The sequence below is a fragment of the Hirundo rustica genome (genome assembly GCF_015227805.2).
Source record: "Hirundo rustica isolate bHirRus1 chromosome W unlocalized genomic scaffold, bHirRus1.pri.v3 SUPER_W_unloc_1, whole genome shotgun sequence".
Taxonomy (NCBI): Eukaryota; Metazoa; Chordata; class Aves; order Passeriformes; family Hirundinidae; genus Hirundo; species Hirundo rustica.
Genome location: NW_026690191.1, coordinates 125,865 through 145,640, shown reverse-complemented (window position 1 = coordinate 145,640; position 19,776 = coordinate 125,865). Strand labels below are relative to the sequence as shown.

Below are 19,776 nucleotides of genomic sequence, written 5' to 3'. Positions count from 1 at the left end.
AAATGTAAATAGTTTTGATGTGTCTGTGGTCTTGAGAGGCAGGGAAGGGGGAATATTTCTAAAAAGAAAAGAATCTGAGAACAACAAACTTGGATACCTGATCTATAATATAGTCAGAAAGCTCTTCTGTGGCTTACTATATATTCCTTCTATTACAAAAATTCCTGTAAAGAGTGAAGCAAAAAGATCCTAATCACACTTAATTGCTCTCAAGAGCATGTGAGCCTACCTGTTCAGAACAGTGGCAAGCTCTGAACTTAGGTCTGCAGGATTTGAAAGAAAAATGTTAGTCTGATATTTTTGCAAACTCCTAGATCCTGATAATAAATTGTCATCTATGGAATGAAGTGGACAAAGCTTGGATACTGATATCTTGAAGATTATGAAGAATATTTGAATGGATATTTTAAAGTTCCTAAGTTCATCTGTTCATTAAGACCCTATGGGATCTTGGGACTCATGCCTTAACAAGACAGATTTATGCAAACTTGCATATATTTGATTGCAAAAGAGAAGACTTGAAGACATCTGTTTTCAGAGGTTAATTACTCTCTTTACTTCTCTGATACTCTATCAATTATTCCCATATAGTTCAAAGTGAGTTCAGAATTTGATAAAGCCCAATGGTGTTTTTCACCTTTCATATTTCTGCAGCTATGATGGCAACCAAAAAAGTATTTGTGCCCATTCAGTGGAGTTTTTCCATTATGCTCGATGAAGACAGTGGTACTATGTACTTATCCTACCTTTAATGCACTAGTTCAACTTGATATTTTCATAGAATATTCTGAGCTGGAAGGCACCCACAAGGATCATTGAGTCCAACTCCTGGCCCTGCACAGGACACCCCAGCAATCCCACTCTGTTCCTGAGAGTGTTGTCCAAATGCTTCTTGAGTTCTGGCAGTCTTGGGTCTGTGACCACTTCCCTCGGAACCCTGTTCAGTTCCTGACCACCCTCTGTGTGAAGAACCTTTTCCTGATATCCAACCTAAACCTTCCCTGTTAAACCTCCAGCTGTTCCCTCAGGTCCTGTCATTAGTCACCAGAGAGCAGAGCTCTGCACCTGCCCATCTGCTGCCCCTCAGGAGGAAGCTACAGACCCTGGTGAGGTCTTCCCTCAGTCTCTTCTTCTTTGGGCTGAATGAGCCAAATGACCACAGATGCTCCTCATACAGCTTCCCCTCAGGCCCTTCACCATCTTCATGCCCTCCTTTGGATGCTCTCCAATAGCATCATGTCTTCCTTATACTGTAGTGCCCAAAACTGCCCCCAGTAGTCAAGGTGAGGCCACACCAGTGCAGAGCAGGGCTGGACAATCCCCTCCCTCGACTGGCTGGTGATGCTGTGCCTGATGTACTCCAGGACATGGTTGGCCCTCCTGGCTGCCAGGGCACTGCTGACTCATATTCAACTGGCCATCAAACAGGACCCTCAGGTCCTTTCCCACAGTTGCTCTCCAGCCTCTCATTCCCTAGTCTGTCCGTACATCTGGGGTTGCCCCATCCCAGGTGCAGAATCCAGCACTTGCCCTTGTTGAACTTCATATGGTTGATGATTGCCCAGCCCCTTCATTTCTCTGCAGGGCTTCTGCCTTCAAGGGAGTCAACAAGTCCTCCTAGTTTTGTATTGTCTGCGAACTTGCTTCTTTTCATACACTTGGGTCAGCTTTTTTGTCCTAGGTCCAGAACTCTCACAGAGGCAAAACTGTCATTATTAAGTCTAGTTCTGAGGACCACCCTCAAGATGCACTGGAAATATCAAGAAATCTGTGAATAATCTCTAACTCCATCTGCAATCACCCTGGCATTTAGGAAAAGAAAACTTTGAAGGCACCCCTTCTCAGATAAGATATCAACAAGTTGTGGTTATAACTTACTAAATATCAGTACTGAGTTGTCAAGAGAAGTAAAGAATGTGCATCAAATGAGCTTTGTATTTAGAGGGAATGTGACAAGTTATGATGCAATCATCTATTTATATGTTGTCAACTTACAATTTGACATTTTGGGTGATGATGAACAGCAGCATTTTGAGCCCATGGAAGTTCAAGAGAGAAATTGGTTATACTTGAATTGTTTTGGTTGTTTATCCATAGAGCCTTCAGCATGAGGGCTCTGAAAGGTGAGTTTTCGTTGATCTAGCTACACCAGTTTAAGGCATCACATCTCCTTACCATTTGCCTTGCTCCTATAGTAGGGGTTGCCGAAGAAAACCTTTGCTTGGTTCTTAGCTGGCTTGTTCAGTCTGGTTAGGTTAATGCAAACCATCTTCACTAGTGCTGTAATCTGATGCACTAGACAATGAAACACACTTGTAGAAATGTGAATGTGTGTTCCTTTCTGCTACAGGTGATAACCTCAGTTAAAGGGACAGGGCAGATAACTGGTAACAGTAATGTCTTAAAAGCTAGATCCACCATCAGAGCTTTACAGGATTTTTCAGTGTGACTGACATTTCTGGATTAAAATGAAAAAGCTGACTGACTTTTTCATAAGAACACAAGTTTCTCAATTTGTGTTTCAAAATTTCAACAGTTTTAATTGAGAAATAAGGTAGTGATATGTGTGTGTATGTATGTATATTAATATATATGTCTGACAATATGTTTAAAAAAAATATTCAAATTTGAAATCTCTCACTTTGGAAGCTTCTACTTCATGGTTATTCCTAAGGCCTTCTATGAAGCTCAGTGAGGTCAAAGCCCTCTTAGTCACAGGAAGAAAAATATTTTTTTTTTTTGTCATTGTATGAAGGCTTCAAAAAAACCCACATTTGTTTTAATAAGTAGTGTAAGGAAGTTAATCTATAGAAGCTGTCATATGAATACAACAGTTTTTGTTGTTGTTGGACAGGAAAAGGAAAAACCATCATACTAAAAAGCTGCACTTTCAATTCATCAAATTTATTTTGGTTCACATGTCTATCATAAAGTTGTCAAGTGTTCCTACTTTGAAAAGTTCCTTATTTGCAGTTGACCAGTTTCTGTGTGGAGTTTATTGTATTTGTCTTTACTGTCTTCCAGACATTAAATGCTATAAATAATTTTTGAGTTTTAGGAAGTTAGAGCTATACAAATAGATTTGAGAATTAAAATGATGGAAAAAAACCCCACAAACCTATTCACATCACTGGACTTGACTATCTTACTACTTGTTACTGTGTTCTAACATTAATTTTGGAGATGATCCTTAAAATTTTTAATTCTTCTGAATCAGAATCTTCTACAAGTATAGAGGAAAATAGAAGTCATAGTTATAATTCTGGGTTACAATTTGAGAGGTTGGGGGTATTTTTGTTAAGCTTCATTCCTTCTTCCTTGATTGTGTCCTCCTTACTTTTCCCCTTATCCCAAAAGGAGAGCTGGCTCATTGCATCTGGTGAAAAGGCACCACAAATCTAAGCACAAAATAAGTTATTTTTCTTATATTGTATTTGTGGTAGACATTTTGATAGAATTTTCAACCTGTGTTTGGTCATTACTTAGACTTAAAATCATATTCCCTGATTACAGAGAAAATATCTTTTTTTATTTACAAACTACAAAATGAGAATATAAGCCTTAGTGCAGGTAGGGCTTTTGAGTTTCATGGTAGAAATTAATTTTAGTTCAGAGTATAATGTTGGCAATATAAATAGGTTATATTTTAAATTAATAGATATTTTCATGTGCTTCTCATTTCTGTGAATTCTACCAAATTAAAGGAGGGGGTGGTTGGCTCACTTTCTATTTTTCTGTATTCTACTTTTAATGATTTTTTATAAAATGTAAACTGAAAGGATTATTGTAGAGTCAAGCTCTTGACACTACATAAAATTATCACTGAATTTTTTATTTCATCCATGAAAATCATTATGGTTGCAAGGGGAAAATACTGAAGCTTTTAAGTGTTTAGTGGGCCCCCCACTTTTTCATATGTGATATGGTATAGACTCCAACTCTTGATGTACTCTTTGTTTCAAAGAGAAGCATGGAGTGTTGGACTTATTTTAATAAATTTTGTTCATTGTTCATGTGTTCCCTGGCTACAATATATGTGAAGCCCAACTGAATCAAGTAGGGAGAAGCTCTGTCTTAATCATTGCAGATCCTTGCATAATTCATGTATAATGAACCAGGCTTAATCTGCAAAAGACAATCTTTTATAGTAGTATTCCTCAAAACTTGCTTCAACTGTAAATGATTTTTTTTTGGCCATTATTGCAGCTTCTTTATTAGATGGTTCTCTTGGGAATTGTATAGGAACTGATTTCATATGTTTTGAAGATGTTTTTTAATGATTAATTGGCACATGTAGTAGATTGATAACATTGAAAAGTATTAGAGAAGATCTATTCTTGCTTTTAAATTCAATGGGTTTTGCTGTCTGTGTGCACATAGATGTGGAGGAGGATTAATTGGTGGGGGTGGAGGGGAATGGACATTTTTGCTTGGACATTTGCCTATTTCTAATATATAGCATTTGTGATTTTTCTCTTAATTTGTAGATAAGCCTCTGAAGAAGCGAAAACAAGAAAACAAACCACAGGAGGTTGGAGGTGCTACTGGAGGAAATAGAGCAGCTTCTCAGGAGACAGGTTCTGCAGGAAATGGGGCAAGGCCAGCACTGATGGTTAGTATTGATCTGCAGCAAGCAGGAAGAGCAGACTCTCAGGCAACATTAACTCAGGATTTGGACATCATCAAAAAACCTGAAGATATTAAGCAGTATAATGACGTGTTTGTGTGTGTTCCCCAAGAAGACACTGTTGGAGTTCTTAAATTTAAACCTGAAAACCATCCCGAGGTTTTTAGGAAAATGTCAGACTTTGGGGGTCAAAAAACAGATATCCAGCAAAATGAAAACAGACAAATGGAATTTCAGCAAAATGTGAGCAGGCGGTTGGAAAGTAAACAGAATGAGAAGAAACAGGTAGAAGCTAAACATGAAAGCAAGCATGAAAACAGACAAATGGAAGTGAAACAAAATGAGAACAGACAAACAGAATTAAAACAAAACCAGAGCAGGCAAATGGAGATGAAACAAAATGAGGGAAAACAAAATAATGGCAAACAGGAAATAAGGCAGAGGCCTGAAACAGCGAAACAGAAGAATGAAGGCAGGCCTGAAATGCCAAAACATAGACATGATAACAGGAGGGACTCAAGTAAACCATTATCAGATAAGAAAATAGAAATATCTAGGCATAAACTAGATGTGAAATCTGAACCTTCAAGGATAAAATCTGAAAGTAGACCTGATCCAACAAAACAGAAGCCTGATGGGCGCTCAGTTTCTGATACACCAAGGCGTGACCATGATAGTCTCAAACAAAGATCAGAGGACAGGGAGGAGTCCGAGAGATACGGAGGAGATCCATCCAAGATCAGAAGACCTGAATATTTGAGATCCTCAAACAAAAATGAACATGATTCTAAACATGGTATTAAATCAGATGGTTCAAAACCTGAGAAATTTGCAAGGAAACATAGACATGAATCTGGTGAATCAAGGGAAAGGTTTTCTTCTGGGGATCAGAAATCAAGACCTGACAGCCCTCACATTAAACAGGAAGGTAGAGGAGATTCTAGTAAATCAAGATCTGATAAACCTGGCTTTAAATCACAAAACAGCAAGGATGAACAAAGGACAGATGGTAATAAGAGTAAAGTAAATAGTAATAAAGCACATGCTGACAATAAAGCAGAGTTTCCCAGTTATTTGTTGGGGGCAAGATCTGGCGCATTGAAACATTTTGTCATTCCAAAAATCAAGCGTGATAAAGATGTCAATGTCACTCAGGAATCAAGGAAAACTGAATTTAAAGGTGAACAGGACAAAGTAGAGAAGATTGGGCTAGTTGAAGATCTAAATAAAGGAGCTAAGCCTGTAGTTGTCCTTCAAAAACTTTCATTGGATGATGTGCAGAAATTTATTAAGGATAGAGAAGATAAATCAAGGGGCTCTTGTTTTAAACCTAGCAAGAACAAGTCATCCAAATCTAATAAAGGTAAGGGATTTTTTTAATGTTAATTGCATTATATCTTGTATACTCCTTTCTTTTAGATTTGCTACTCCTATGGATAGAAATTAAACACACGTTTGATAGTTTATACTCTTGCTTATATGGTGATTTTGGGGAACAAAGTGAAATTTGTCTATGAGATTGTGGTTATTGGAAATCTTGCTACAGTGTAACTAAAATGATTTGTTTATTCCAATGCAAGTTCCTAATGTGGGAACACTTAGTCTTAAAATGTACTTCAGTTACATGAGCTTAATCTGGTAATTTATCTAGTTAAACATAACTACGATATGAATGAATGATTAGGTGTGTCTGTATAAGGGAATGGTACTACTGTAATTAAATTGTTGTAGCTGAAGTGTTGTGAAATACTATGTATAGCCCTAAGATTTTTTTATGTTTTTATTTGGAAATGAAATGTGTATTTTCTAAGGGATATTTTTACATTATGAGATAAGAAGGCAGTTACAAAGCCCCATCTGCCTCTTACACTATAAATACAGCTCTGTTGGGAAGCCTCCATACTTTAGGCTGTGTGACAATAAGATTATTAAATAGTTCTATCTTTAGGAGAATTCCAATAGTGTTGTCTCTATGGTCCAGCGTATGCAGGAAGAGGAAAGAAATGCAAACAGTAGACTGGCATGATCAAATTAGTTGTATAAACAGGAATTTATTCATAACAGATCGTAGGTTTGATATGTCTCTTCTGCAGATTTAACGCTTTTCTATTCTTGGTGCTATAATTTTAGTTTCGTTTCAGACTGAGGTAGATGATTTCACATTGTGAAATCAATGTTACTAACTGCTCAGGGTTCTTTTTTATTGTTTAGCATTTAGAGCATTTAGATTTCTTATGTAGTTATGCTTATAGAGCTGTCATGTCTCAAAAATAGGCAGATAAAGTGTCAGAGTAGAGGATTTTAACTGTATACAGGATTATTTATGAATGCAGTTCTGGGTATATCATTGGTCATTAATTTGAGAATAAATTTTTTTCTTACAAAGTTTATCTGATAAGAACTGATGTAAAAATCTTTGTGAATGTATACCTATGTTTAAGTGCATGTATACTGAGTTGATATCTGTATGATTAATTTATTTTGCTATGTCTGTTCTTTAACTTGATTGTATTGACCCTTAAAGACTTAACAATTCAGCATGAGTATTGCTTCTTTGTAAAATGTTAGCCTTTTTGTTAAATATTTTCTCTTTATCCAGGAAATATGATCATTTCCCCTCTCCCTTTTTGATATTCAGAACAGGCAAAGTTTCCAGTTCTAATGATAATAGGTATTTAGAGTCAGACAGAAAATTTTTACATCCTTGCTGTCAGCTTAGTCTAAAGATTTCAGATGAAAGTTTTATGTTCATTATAAGGCATATGGAAAACTTTCTGATGGAGTTCAGCTCCTAAGGATAGACTTTGAAATCACACAATTCTATGTGCAGAAAATTGATAAATTTAGAGCCCTCTGAGCTATATAGTGTATGTATACTTTCTAAAATGTTTCTGAAGTAGGCTTTTTTGTAGTCTGTATTGTATGTGGTTATTTATATAGTATATATTAGTAATGTGTAAAGGTTTTATTGACTCTAATCCAGTTGGCATGACTCTACTAGCAGTGTCACACATGAGCAATGCACTCATTTTAAATTCAGGTCTATAGCTTTTCTGCAGTGTTTTTGTATATTTTGTGTTTTATGAAGTCATATATTTCTTACATATTTGGAAATAACTTGGAACATAGTTTCCAGGGGAAAAAAAATTTTAATCTGATATCAGTCTCTTTGCTATTGTATCTAGAATAAGATTCTTGCAATGATACTGGAAATAAGTTTCATGAAAAGAATAACTATGTTTCTCTTACAAATCGAGTTTTGAGTGTTCATCCATGCAGATTTTGGAGAAAGTGTCTGAACTTCAGATTTTTCATGTGTATTTTTAGTTTTACATTTTTTTTTGCCCAACTTCCTGGTAGCCTACTTTCTAGGATATAATTAAGCGAATTCCAGTGTTCATAATTTAGGGTTCACAATTCATAAAGATATCTCTTAATAAGCCAAGGTCTATTTATCAATAACGGATATAGAAAATATTCATGTGATTTCCACAATGTCCTCACTCCAATTCAGAGAAATAGCATCCAGTTTTACTACATGCCATTTTTACTTATAACTGTTTTACTACACTAGAAGATGTAATTTTCATAAACATGCTTTATTTAGTTCATCATATATTTCTTAATCGATTGTAGCAAATCTTTTCTAGGGCTGCCTTTTTTGCATCGTTATTCCATTTCTTCTTGCATCCCTCCTATTCCATGTAGCTTAGTATATTTTGCTTTAGCTTTCCTTCTTTCACTTCTATGTATTTCTTGTCCTTTGTTTCTCCTTTCTCATCCTTCCCCAAGAGAATGTGTTCTCCTGGCTTTGTCACTACAATATCATTGCTGTGATTTATCTGAAATCCAGTTTAAACTAAGGTTAGTTCAGGTAGTTCAGAAACCATTTAGATAGTTATTCTGTCTTAAGGGACTAATGCCCATTGATTATAAAACTCAGTAAAATCAACTTATTTTAAGCTAAAATTAATGCTATATATACTGAACATCTATATAACTTATTACATTGTTTCAGTAAACTTTAAATTTTAAAATCATCCTGTTATTATGTTCATGGATAAGCCTTGCATTGTACTGTAAAAAAAAAAAAAAAACAAGTAGCATTTTAAGCAAATTTTATATACAGGTTTGAAAGTTTGTTAGGGTATTATATGACTGGGATAGCTGTACTATGCGATTGTTAAGATTGAACTATCCCAACAGTCCCTTGTGGCATTTGCAAGAAAGAAGCAGCATTTTTTACTCTCTCCTGATCATTGAGCATTTTTCTGAAAGATGCACTCTAGCTCAGAGGAAAGTTCTAGAAGTTTTTTTCACAGTACTTTTGTTAAGGGGTCTTATGCTGAATTTTTATGGCCTGTTTTTTGCAGGTCAGAATGAATTATAGCACTTTTTTTTCTGCTTCTGGTTTTAACATCTGTGAATGCCTTTTATCCTGGTTTTAATGTAAATGTATGTGATGTGGCTTGCTGGAGAAATCCTCCGAGCTAGCTATCACTACCCAGTCTGCACCAAGAGTGGCTGCCTCCAGGTCCTGCTTTGACCCGAGTGGTGGTACAGAGCAGGGCTGCTTCTGCTCTCAACCGCAGCCAGTGGTACAGCATCTAGGATCAGGGCGAAGAACAGGGAGGAGCCTTTTGTGTGCTTCTCAAAGGAGTTTATTCCCTGAGGGGGGCAGTGATGAAAAGCTGAAAATCAGCATTCTGTAGTCTTTTAAACGGGGGAGGTACACAGGGAAAGTACAATTCTTCAGCCAGTCAGGGATACAAATGGGAGGAGATTAAGGAAGGGCTCACAATATGACAATCAATAGGAAAGACAGTGGGAGTGGAAAGGGTCAGATGGACCAATGGGGCTTCGTGGAAGAGGGGAATTCCTGGGAGGAGTTTAGGCCAGGGGTTGGGGCAGCAAGGACTGACGGGGAACTTTCTAGAACCAAGGGCAGGGATTAGGGAAGATTGACATTTATGTAGATGGGGTAAAAGGCAGGTCTAGGGAGCGATGGACAACTGAGTGAGGAAGGAGATAACCTGGACAATATCAAACATATCAGGGGGGAAACAGGGATGATCCATTGGGAAAGTAACTTCACAATAACTTAACAAAAATACACTACCACATGTATGTTTTTGAGAAATGCATTAAACGTCTCCCTTCAAGTTTGTGCCTGCAATGGAGAGGTCATGTTTGCTATGCTTTTGTTTCAAAGCTTCAACGAATACCTTCTCTGCTGCTTCTTATAGCTATACTGATCAATTACCTTGAGATTAAATGTGTTATCAGTTTTACAGTTCATAAGATCATTTACATTAGAAAATACCTCTAAGATCATCAAGTCCAACCATTAGCCCATCACTGCCAGGTCCACCACTAAACCATGTCTCTAAGCACCACATCTATACCTCTTTTAAATCCCTCCAGGGATGGTGACTCTACCACTGCCCTGGGCAGACTTTTCCAGTGCTTGATAACACTTTCTGTGAAGAAATTTTTCCAAATATCCAATCTAAACCTTCCCTAGACCAACTTGAGGCCATTTCCTCTTGTCCTATTGCTTGTTCCCTGGGAGAAGAGCCTGACCCCCACTTGGCTCCACCCTCCTTTCAGGGAGTTGTAGAGAGTAAGAAGGTCCCCCCTGAGCCTCCTTTTCTCCAGGCTAAACACCCCCAGCTCCCTCAGCCACTTCTTGTGCTCCAGACCCAGCTCTGTTGTTCTTCTCTGGACTTGCTCCAGCACCTCAATGTCTTTCTTGCAGTGAGGGGCCCAGAACTGAACACAGCCCTCGAGATGTGGCCTCACCAGCGCTGAGTACAGAGAGACAATCAATCACTGCCCTGGACCTGCTGGTCACACCATTTCTGATCCAAGTCAGGATGCCATTGGCCTTCTTGCCCACCTGGGCACATGCTGGGTCATGTTCAGCTGCTGTTGTTCAGCATGGCTGGGTCCTTTTCCTTATGGGCAGTTTTCCAGCCACTCTGCCCAGCCTGGAGCTGCATGGGGTGGTTGTGACCCAATGGGAGGACCTGGCACTTGGCCTTGTTGAACCTCATACAATTGGCCTTGTCCCATTGCTCCAACCTATCCAAATCCCTCTGCAGAGCCTTCCTGCCCTCCAGTAGATCAACCAACTTGGTGCCCTCTGTAAACTTACTGAGGTTGCCCTTGATCCCCTTGTCCAGGTCATCAATAAAGACATTAAAAAGGGCTGGCCCCAATACTGAGCTTTGGGGAACCCCACTGGTGACTGGCTGCCAACTGGATGTAGCTACATTCCCCACCACTCTCTGGGCCCAGCCATCTAGACAGTTCCTTACCCAGCAGAGTGCACCCGTCCAACTCATGGGCTGCCAGCTTTTCCAGGAGAATGCTGTGGGAGACAGCGTCAAGGCTTCACTAAGGTCCAGGTAGAGACATCCTCAGAGAATGAGAGAAAAATTTAACTTTGATAAGGAGATGTGTGAGTTGGCTTATAATATATTTAAAGGATTAGCTTCCTAAAATAAGCACCACATATGTAATAGTAAATTTTAGTTCTGGGACAAATGAGTGTGTGTTTTTTAAGACTTGTGTAGAAACACCTTTTGAGTCTTCAAATATTACCTAAAAAGGCTTCGTTGTTAAAAAAAAGTAAAAAGTGATAATTTCACTGCAGAATATAATGCTGAACGCTACTTCTTTGTGTAGATTGTTATTGTAGGATTTCATTATCTGTATAGCGCAGAACTTGAAACACAAGTTTTTGTTGGTCACTACAGGTCTGTGTTCTCTGCTGCTATAATCTGAAATATGAGTGAAGATTTGCCATTTCTTCGAAGGTCCTCTTCATATTTTTACAAGTGCAGCTAAAAAATTTACAGCTTCTTAATCATGCTTATGTCACAGGGTTGAAACAGTGCTTATAGATATTTCTGTGTTCTATGCTTGTGTGTTTGGTTTTTTTTTAAATTCCAGATTACTTTTTCAGAGTCTATAATAACCATAATTTCTAGTCAGTGGCAGGCTGTAGCAGTACAAAGTTCCATGCATTTGTGTAATGTGATGGTCCATCTTTGAGTTCTAGTACTGCTGAAAAGCCTCACTTGAGAAGCAGAGTAACCAGTTAGGGCTCATCTTTTAGACAGGAGTGACAAGAAAGGCTCAGTGAGCAAACTTTTGATGCTTCTCACAGTCCTCTGGACAGCACAGCTGAGCTATTCACCAATACTTTTGGTGCAGCTGAAAACTAGACAAAAAAAGGAGTGTAAATAAATTTTAAACATTTGCTTAAATCCTTCATGTATAGGACTTCTACAAAGACAAAATTGACAAAAATTTGAGAAAAATATCTTATGGATATTAACTCATCAAGAAAACTTTAGAGTTCAACTCAAATTTATTTCCAAAATAACAATCTCTTGATGCTGAAAGAGGCATACTGTTGTACTTACTGAAATCAGTGGGGCAAGCAGCTGTGCTGCTAGGAAATAACTGGAATAAAAGCATATTTCCTGGAGCTGAAATTACTTACTACAGATTGTCTTTTTGTAAAGATAACCATTGGGAAAGTCCTAATTCCACAAATCTGAAATTTGGAATCACTCTTAGAGTTCCTGGTAGCAACTGCATTTGCATTTGGGAGGGCCAGAGTAATAACTCACTAGGCATCTTATGTGTGCATATACTACCACATGGATCAAGCATGTTAAAACTTTCTCTGAAGTTCTCTAGTAAACTATGCTACATTTCAGAGAAGTAAAGGATATATTTAATGGTTTACAGCTGAACTCTTTAAAGCTTCCCTTTAACTGAATTTGTAGAATAAACATCACTTTCATGAGAATTGTACGATTTTCCTGACTTTTGTCTTTTCTGAGATATTGATGACTACCTCTTTTCAACTTAACTAGTCTAGAAGAGAAGCTGACTGTTCCTCATGACATTAGAACTATTTAGAGATATGTTGGGTTTTCAAAGGATCCATTTTAGTATACTCTGTTCACTTAGCTCTAACTTTTTTTCTTCTTTCTGGAATGAATAGGTTCAGGGTTTGAAAAATATTTCAGGCGTAAATATATATATTATATATATATGTAAATAACATCCATTAAATCCAATAGTCTGGAAATATCTTAGTTTTTTATCATAGATTGTTCCTACTTGCAGGGATTTTTTTAAGTATGGTGCATCTCTTCTGTTCCAAAAAGTGTGCTGGGATGTGTGGGCATTGTACATACTTTCTGGGGCCTTTGGCTTTGATGTTAGTTTTTTAGAAGTAGATGTTGGATAAGCTACTATTGGTAGATGATGGATAAACTGATATCAGGTAGACAAGGAATTCAGCAGTTGCACACTGGAGTCCTTTATTGTGTTGATCTGTTATCAGTACAATAGGAGACATTTTCAGCACACTGCTTTGCCTGGAAGTTGCTTGAGTTATTTCCTATTTTTCTCTTTGCCACTAATGTAAATATTTTGATTCTTGCTCTCACAGTTGTTCTTGTCTTCTCTTGATACTAAGAATGAAATTTGCTTCTTGCACATCTACTTCTTAGCAGCAACAGTAAACTTGACCAAATCTAATAATTTAATTGTTCTTTGGTTCATCTGAAATAATGTTTTGTTTGCAGATTTAGGAGTGCATTGTTTAAGTAGTTCACTTTTGAAAATTTATTTTGGTACATGTAAGTGATAGAAATTTACTACCTAATTTGTCAGAGCAATTTATTGAAACTGCCTTTGGTTCATGGGTATGGATGATTGATCAGGTTCCTCTTATTTCTTGGAAAAGCTGAAGTTATTTTGCATAATTTATTTTTGCAACAATGCATTGCAATATGTAAAAATGTGGGCCAGAAATTTGTTTGATATTACAATATGCAGTGCTGACTTGTTCATGTGCATAAGTAAGTATCTAAATACAGATGTTATTTCTTGGTATATGTGCAAGGATGTGTGATCAAAGTTTTTGGTTTGAATTTTCTTCTAGACAAAAGGTAAATTTGGCAAAATTCAGATAAGGGAAACCCTCTCATTTGCTTCTGGTAAATGAACTTTTCTGTTGCTCGACATTTTCAATCATTTTCAGTGGCTGTTTCTGTGTAGGAAAATTTAAACTATTTACTTGAAATTGGCAATTTGTTTTTGCTTCGTGGTAGTATTACCAATGAACAGAAAAGAAAAAGTGAGACCTTTTTTATTCTTCAAATTACCAAATTGTTTGCATCAAATAAAGGTTGCTTAAATATGCTTATTTAATGATCTTTTATTTCCTGTAATATTTTATATTAAAAGCTAAAATATCAGCAATTTATTGTTCTTGTTGTTAATGTAATTAAGTTACTCTGAAGAAGTAAAACAAAAGTACCTTCATGTCATATTTTCAGTGATAAAGTATGAGAATCTTTCCATGATAGAGCAAGGTAAAAGCAGATGATGTGCCTATAGTCACAAAACAGATATAAATCATGGAATTTGTTTTGCTTGTTCTCTGCAAAGATCTTGGTTGTATTATATTGATTATATAGGAGTTTGATGAGAAGAAAAATTGAGGTTCGATTTGATTATATTTAATGAAGATCTTTTTTCTTAGGTGAGGCCCCATGGCTCACTTTTTAAATTTATCAGAATACACAGTTGGGAAAATGCATGTCATAAATTTAAGATTACAAGCATTAGTAGTAGATTCATAAAAGTGAGGTGTCTTTGTGCAGCACTGCATTTATTTCAATCGTTGATCTTGCTCCATTTTACTCTGAGTACTGCTATATTTTTTATGAAGTCTCTTGCAAAACTACTCTAGCTTTCTTTATTAATTTTTATAAAGATGAGAAGTCAGGGAATAGCAATAAGGAATAAAATAACTCATGGCTGTAGTTGCTGCAGAAATCAGATAGCTTGAAGAAATCATTGATATCGATGGAAAGTGAGTTCTTATGCTTTTTGGCATCTTTGGAGAATATGTATTCGGTATATTCCTTGATCTTTGGATCCTTCAGGGTGCTCTTTGGAAATCTCTTCCCTCTGTCAATTTTTTTTTTCTTCTAAGAGTACTTTGTGCAATTGAAAAATCCTTTTTGAATCTATGCTGCTTAGCCATGGGTAATGTTGACATCTACTACATCATGGAATTATTCAGTTTCTGTGTCCAGATTCTTCTCTGACCCACCAGCCTGACTGTGTCCCATTTCTTAAAGTCAGAGCTAAGGACTGGAATATAATCAGAGAGCTTGAACCTCTCCTTTTGCTATCTCAAGGCTTAGAGCTTTCCCTTTGTGCCAGTATTAGGGTAGATGAGGAAAAATTGTTTTGAAAGATGTGTTCAAGCAGGTTCTATGAAATGATATAGGACATACTTCCGAACAGTACTTCTCTCCCTCCTGCCAGGAGATGCTCCTGCCATACCTTCCACACCTTCCACAAACCTTAAGGCAGAGAATGGGAAAGAGAAAAGTAAATGCATGACTACTCAGATTATTTTCATCAGTATTCATCTTGATGATGTGTTTCAGCTGATGATACAGTATTGAGATAAAAGTGTAACTTCTGTCTTATGAGTAGATGTACTTTCCTCATGCCTTAAATTCCATTTTGATAAAAGGATAGTGTTTTCCCTGTGTTTCCCCTTCTGTTCTTAAAACTCTCCAGGGCACAGAATTATTTGGAGTAGTGTGATGCTGGTGAGCAGGAGACTGATCACCACGGACTGAGATGTAAAGATGTAATGGAGCATTTTAAGGGAGAGTACAATGGAAAGGATGTAATTAAATTTGCACACTAAGGGATAGCTGAAATTTTTTAGCTATAACCAGTAAGCTATTCATGAATCACAGGTAGTCATGTGGCCCTTTGCACTGTACTGCCTGAATGCTATACTGTAACAGTACTTAACTATTTTTAAAGGGTGTTTATTTTCCAAACATCTTTTTAAAGCAGGGAAGTACTTTTATCCCCTCTTTTTTCTTTTAGTTCTCAATCTAAAATAGAACCTTATCTGCACAAGTGGTTGTAATAGAATTAAGCTGTGAGTCTGTGCTGTTGTAGCTACAATGATATGGCTATCTAACAACAAGAAGGTGGCACTCTTGTTATGGAGTAAGAGTATATTTTATTTGAGTTAGCAGAGTTTGAAGGTATGTTTAGCTAATTTAGAAAGAAACTGATTTCCTTCCTGTATATATGTCTAGCACAGAACGTTTTATCAGTTTAATTATAGTGATGACCCAAAATTACTTGAAAGAGTTATACAATAACCTAATCATCCATGGAGCATCCTCTATGAAATGCTCAGAGAGGGTGTGGAAGGTGAGATTGGTATGTGGGGAAGAACAGCAAGACTGGATATACTAGGCATTGGCAAAATAAGAAGAGTCCAGTAAGCATTTAATGTCTTCTGTGACTAAATAGGAGTGAGGGGAGGACAAAATTGAGCTGTAATATTTAAGGGGGTTTTTTTAAATGTCAAAATGAAGATGTGTGGCAATTTATTAGTGTTGAAGTTCCAGAACGTGAAGAGTGACTAGACTTAAATTTCTAAACACTGAGAAATGCAAATTTAGGATTCATATCCACACCCCAAACAAGTGTCATTGTTCCTTCTTAAACGTGTGCTCTTTTCTAGTGTCTTGATATGTGGAAAAATTTGCACTTTAAAATATGAGGTATATATAGATTACAAATATGAAATTGCATTAACTGCAGCTTTGCTTATTACAAAGTATTAGCAGACAAATAGAAAAGAGCATTTATGAGAAGCTAATTTATGCAAAAGACTTAATTAACATAATCGTAGTTTTTTAATGAACTTCAGGGGAAGTTTTTTTCCAAGCACTCGTTCATTTGTTGCAATAGATGTATGTGCAAACAGGAAATTTTGATGTCATGGTTATTCCAAAGTAATCATATAAGCAAATGGGTATGGATTGTTTCCACTGTACTAACCATCTCTTATGGAAGTAGCAAATCAGGGTTTAGGTTTAAAAGTATTTTCAAATCTTGATGACTTGTCAGTTAATAGGAAATTACAGCAAAATGTGTACACAATACATCTGCTTTCCATAGTTTTGTTAGGAAAATTAATCCACGAACACCAGAGGTTTATGTTCAAAAAGGACACAGAGGAGTCCTTTTACTTTATTTGAATAAAGGGAGAGGCCATGGGGCATTTCCCCTGGGGTCTCTCAGTTTTTCGGAGGACATAGCCTCCTTTTTATCCTAATTTCCCTCTCTCTTTCCCCATTGGCTGAGATACCTGAGAGGTACAGACTTCCCGAAATGCCTAAGATTCCCCTTTTAATGTATAACCCCTCTAATTTTTAATTCTTGTGGGATTTATGGGGTTTTCCCCATTGTTGTTTTCATCTTTCAATATTCAATTTCATTTACAAAAAAACCTATGGTTTGTTTGTAAAGGCAAGTATCTTCTTTTCCATTCATCAGTCAATAGAATCCTTCCCATTGTTTCTCTTATCTCTCAGTGCTAGTTTTATCTACCAGCAGACCCAGGGCTTGTTTGTAAAGACAAATCTTGTCATTCCTCTCAGTTTGAAAAGCAAAATAAATCATTATTGAGAAGATTTGGTTTTGATTTTATGGCAGGAGCAGCCTCTCTGATCCTGGAAAGTTGACCTAAGTGTCAGGAAGCATCATGCCCTTTTCCGTAGCTGCTTGTTTGAATTTACCATATCAAGCCAGGTGAAACTAATATGAACATACTAATTGTTGTGTCCAAATAAAGTTGTGCTTTCCATATTGAATGGTTCTAATAAATGTCCAAAATAATGTTATGGTTTTGGTGGGTTTTTTTAAATGTTCAATCTCTCTTGAAGGCATTCTGGTGATGGATGCATCTGCCTGAATCAGGGAGATCTATTAGACTTCAAGGCAAAGTGATTTTGGCTCATTCTAAAGATTAGAATTGCATAAATAATAGCTAAAGACTATTGTACAAACTTGAAACCATCCATCAAGTTATGAACAAAAAGCAATGCTGAACTTTGAATTAGATCTGTGCCTTGCCATTCTTTTTTAAGCCACACATGAAGAAGGGAAATACTATATTCACTAGACATTTATAGAACTCTTTTCACTGTACATGGCAAAACCCTCTGAAAAGCTTCCCAGATTAAAATAGAATATGAGAGGAGGTTTACAGACCTCATTTTTAGCTGAGTTTCTCTGCATGGTTTTTAGCTGTATTATATTTTGTCAAAGATTGTTTGGTGAGCAAACACCATCTTGATGGTCAGTGGATATTCACTAACAGCTGAAGATTCTAGAATATCTTCTCTAAGAAATCTTTATTATAATAGCAATCAAATAAAACCAAGCATATGTTTTTCCTTCAGCAAGCAACTTGTAAGTCATGAACAGCATTGCATAGGTTTGGAAAAGCACTGAACAAGTGGTTGTTCATGTACGTTGTTCTTCAGTATGAACTGTTCTTACGGCTACTCTGTGATTCATCCTTCAGTTTCACTAATGTGGAGTTTATCAGTGTTGTGATTCCTTACAGTGGAACAAAGATTTGGTTGTGATGGCATTCTTTGTGGGTTTTGCTTGTTTATTTTAATAGTAGCAGCAGCTTTGAGAGTATACTGAAGTGATGTCTGAAGAACACTGATGCCTATAGTCCATTTCAGGCATACCATATATGCTGATCACACACATTGCAAAAAATGGAGTTATTCTCTTGACGAGGAAAATTTTTCAGAAAGTAGAGTAACAGGAAAGTAGGTACCAGCTCTTCACAAATTCATCAAACATATTGAAAAGCTTAAGTTGATCATACATGTTTTTGTAGATGCCTTCAAATGGTTTTGTGTTCCATCGTCTTTTAAATGTTTTTGAAAAATATCCTGTAAACTGAAAATATGGGGTTTTATAACCTAATGTTTGTTGCCATGTGACTGGATTCTTATGGTGAACTGGACATCTTAAGTATTTCTCTATTACTCTGTACAAATAGTACATTTATTATAAAATATGGAGTTATAAAAATGGAATTTAGTAAGATGTTTCTAGTGAAGATTGGGTTGCCCTGACTCAAAATGACATAAGTAATAATGTAAAATATTTTTTAAATTTTGACTGAAGTTTCACAGTATATAATATCCTTGAAATTCTTCAGAAAGGATAGGGAGTCCTTTTCCATGTATATCAGAATTGTTCATACATGTGCAGTCATGCTCAAATCCTGTGTACTGCATGAGTAAAACTCTTTTTAGATTTGGTTATTTACAATCCTCAGCATCTAAGGAAACTGGGTATGCAGCAGACTCATTCCAGGGAACAATGTGACAAAAAACAGTTTATAGATAGATTATGGATCTCTTTGCAATAATTTATTGTTCTCTTTTCTGCTATTCCCTTCTTTATTCAAGAAAGCTTTTCATATTCCCTAATAAAAGAATAAGAGGGAAGCTTATACTGTCATCTGAAATATCTGTAACAGGAAAGAGTACAGTTTAAGCATTAGTTGAAATTATATTGGAGAACATAGAATACTTAGAACTTTTGAAAAGGAAATAAAGTTATTTTTCCAAATATTTACAGTACTTGCATTTTTATTTTTCATTTATGTATAATTAACACTGTGGTAATTGACTTATTTTCAAAGACTGAGTATTGTTCTACCTCCAGAACAAAATCAATAAGGAAAGCAAGAATAGATATTCCTAGGAGGTATGAAAGTAGTAGCTTGTGATTTTTTTACTTCTTGTTTTGGTGAGTGGGTTTTTTGGGTCTTCTTACTGAAAATATATCAATTTTTATCTTAATGATATGTTCGTTGTGCACAGTATAAGGAAAATAAGAATGAATTCTGTTCTAACAGTTCCTCAAAATGGTCACAATCTTAAAATTACATCATGAAACATTCAGGCATAGTTTTAAAACTGAATTTGAAATTGAATTAGATTTTGGTTATGGAACTCTTGCCAAGATTGGTATACAATCCATGACTGATTTGTTTCCTTTTCTTATTTCCTTTCCAAGCAATCTTTTACTAATTATTCTGTTTTTAAATTTACTTTTCATTGTAGACTAGGAGATGCTTAAAGATATATTTGTAGAAAAATACTCCTGCTAGTGTGAGTACATCTAGCCCATCTAGCTTTTAAACATCTGTATGAATCATAATGCAACTTTTGTTCCTTTACTTGCAGATG

The 19,776-nt window shown here is 36.3% G+C and overlaps 1 protein-coding gene across 4 annotated transcripts in view; it reads left to right on the top strand.

The window, feature by feature from the left end:
- The window catches only part of LOC120747602 (nipped-B-like protein), a 196,730-nt gene that overhangs the window by 114,085 nt on the left and 62,869 nt on the right, over positions 1 to 19,776 (top strand). For all 4 annotated transcript variants that reach the window (XM_040053619.1, XM_040053616.2, XM_058424290.1 and 1 more), the window contains one exon: positions 4,488 to 5,990. In XM_040053619.1, the coding sequence (XP_039909553.1) occupies positions 4,488 to 5,990 (1,503 nt within the window). The remainder of the gene's footprint in view (positions 1 to 4,487; positions 5,991 to 19,776) is intronic.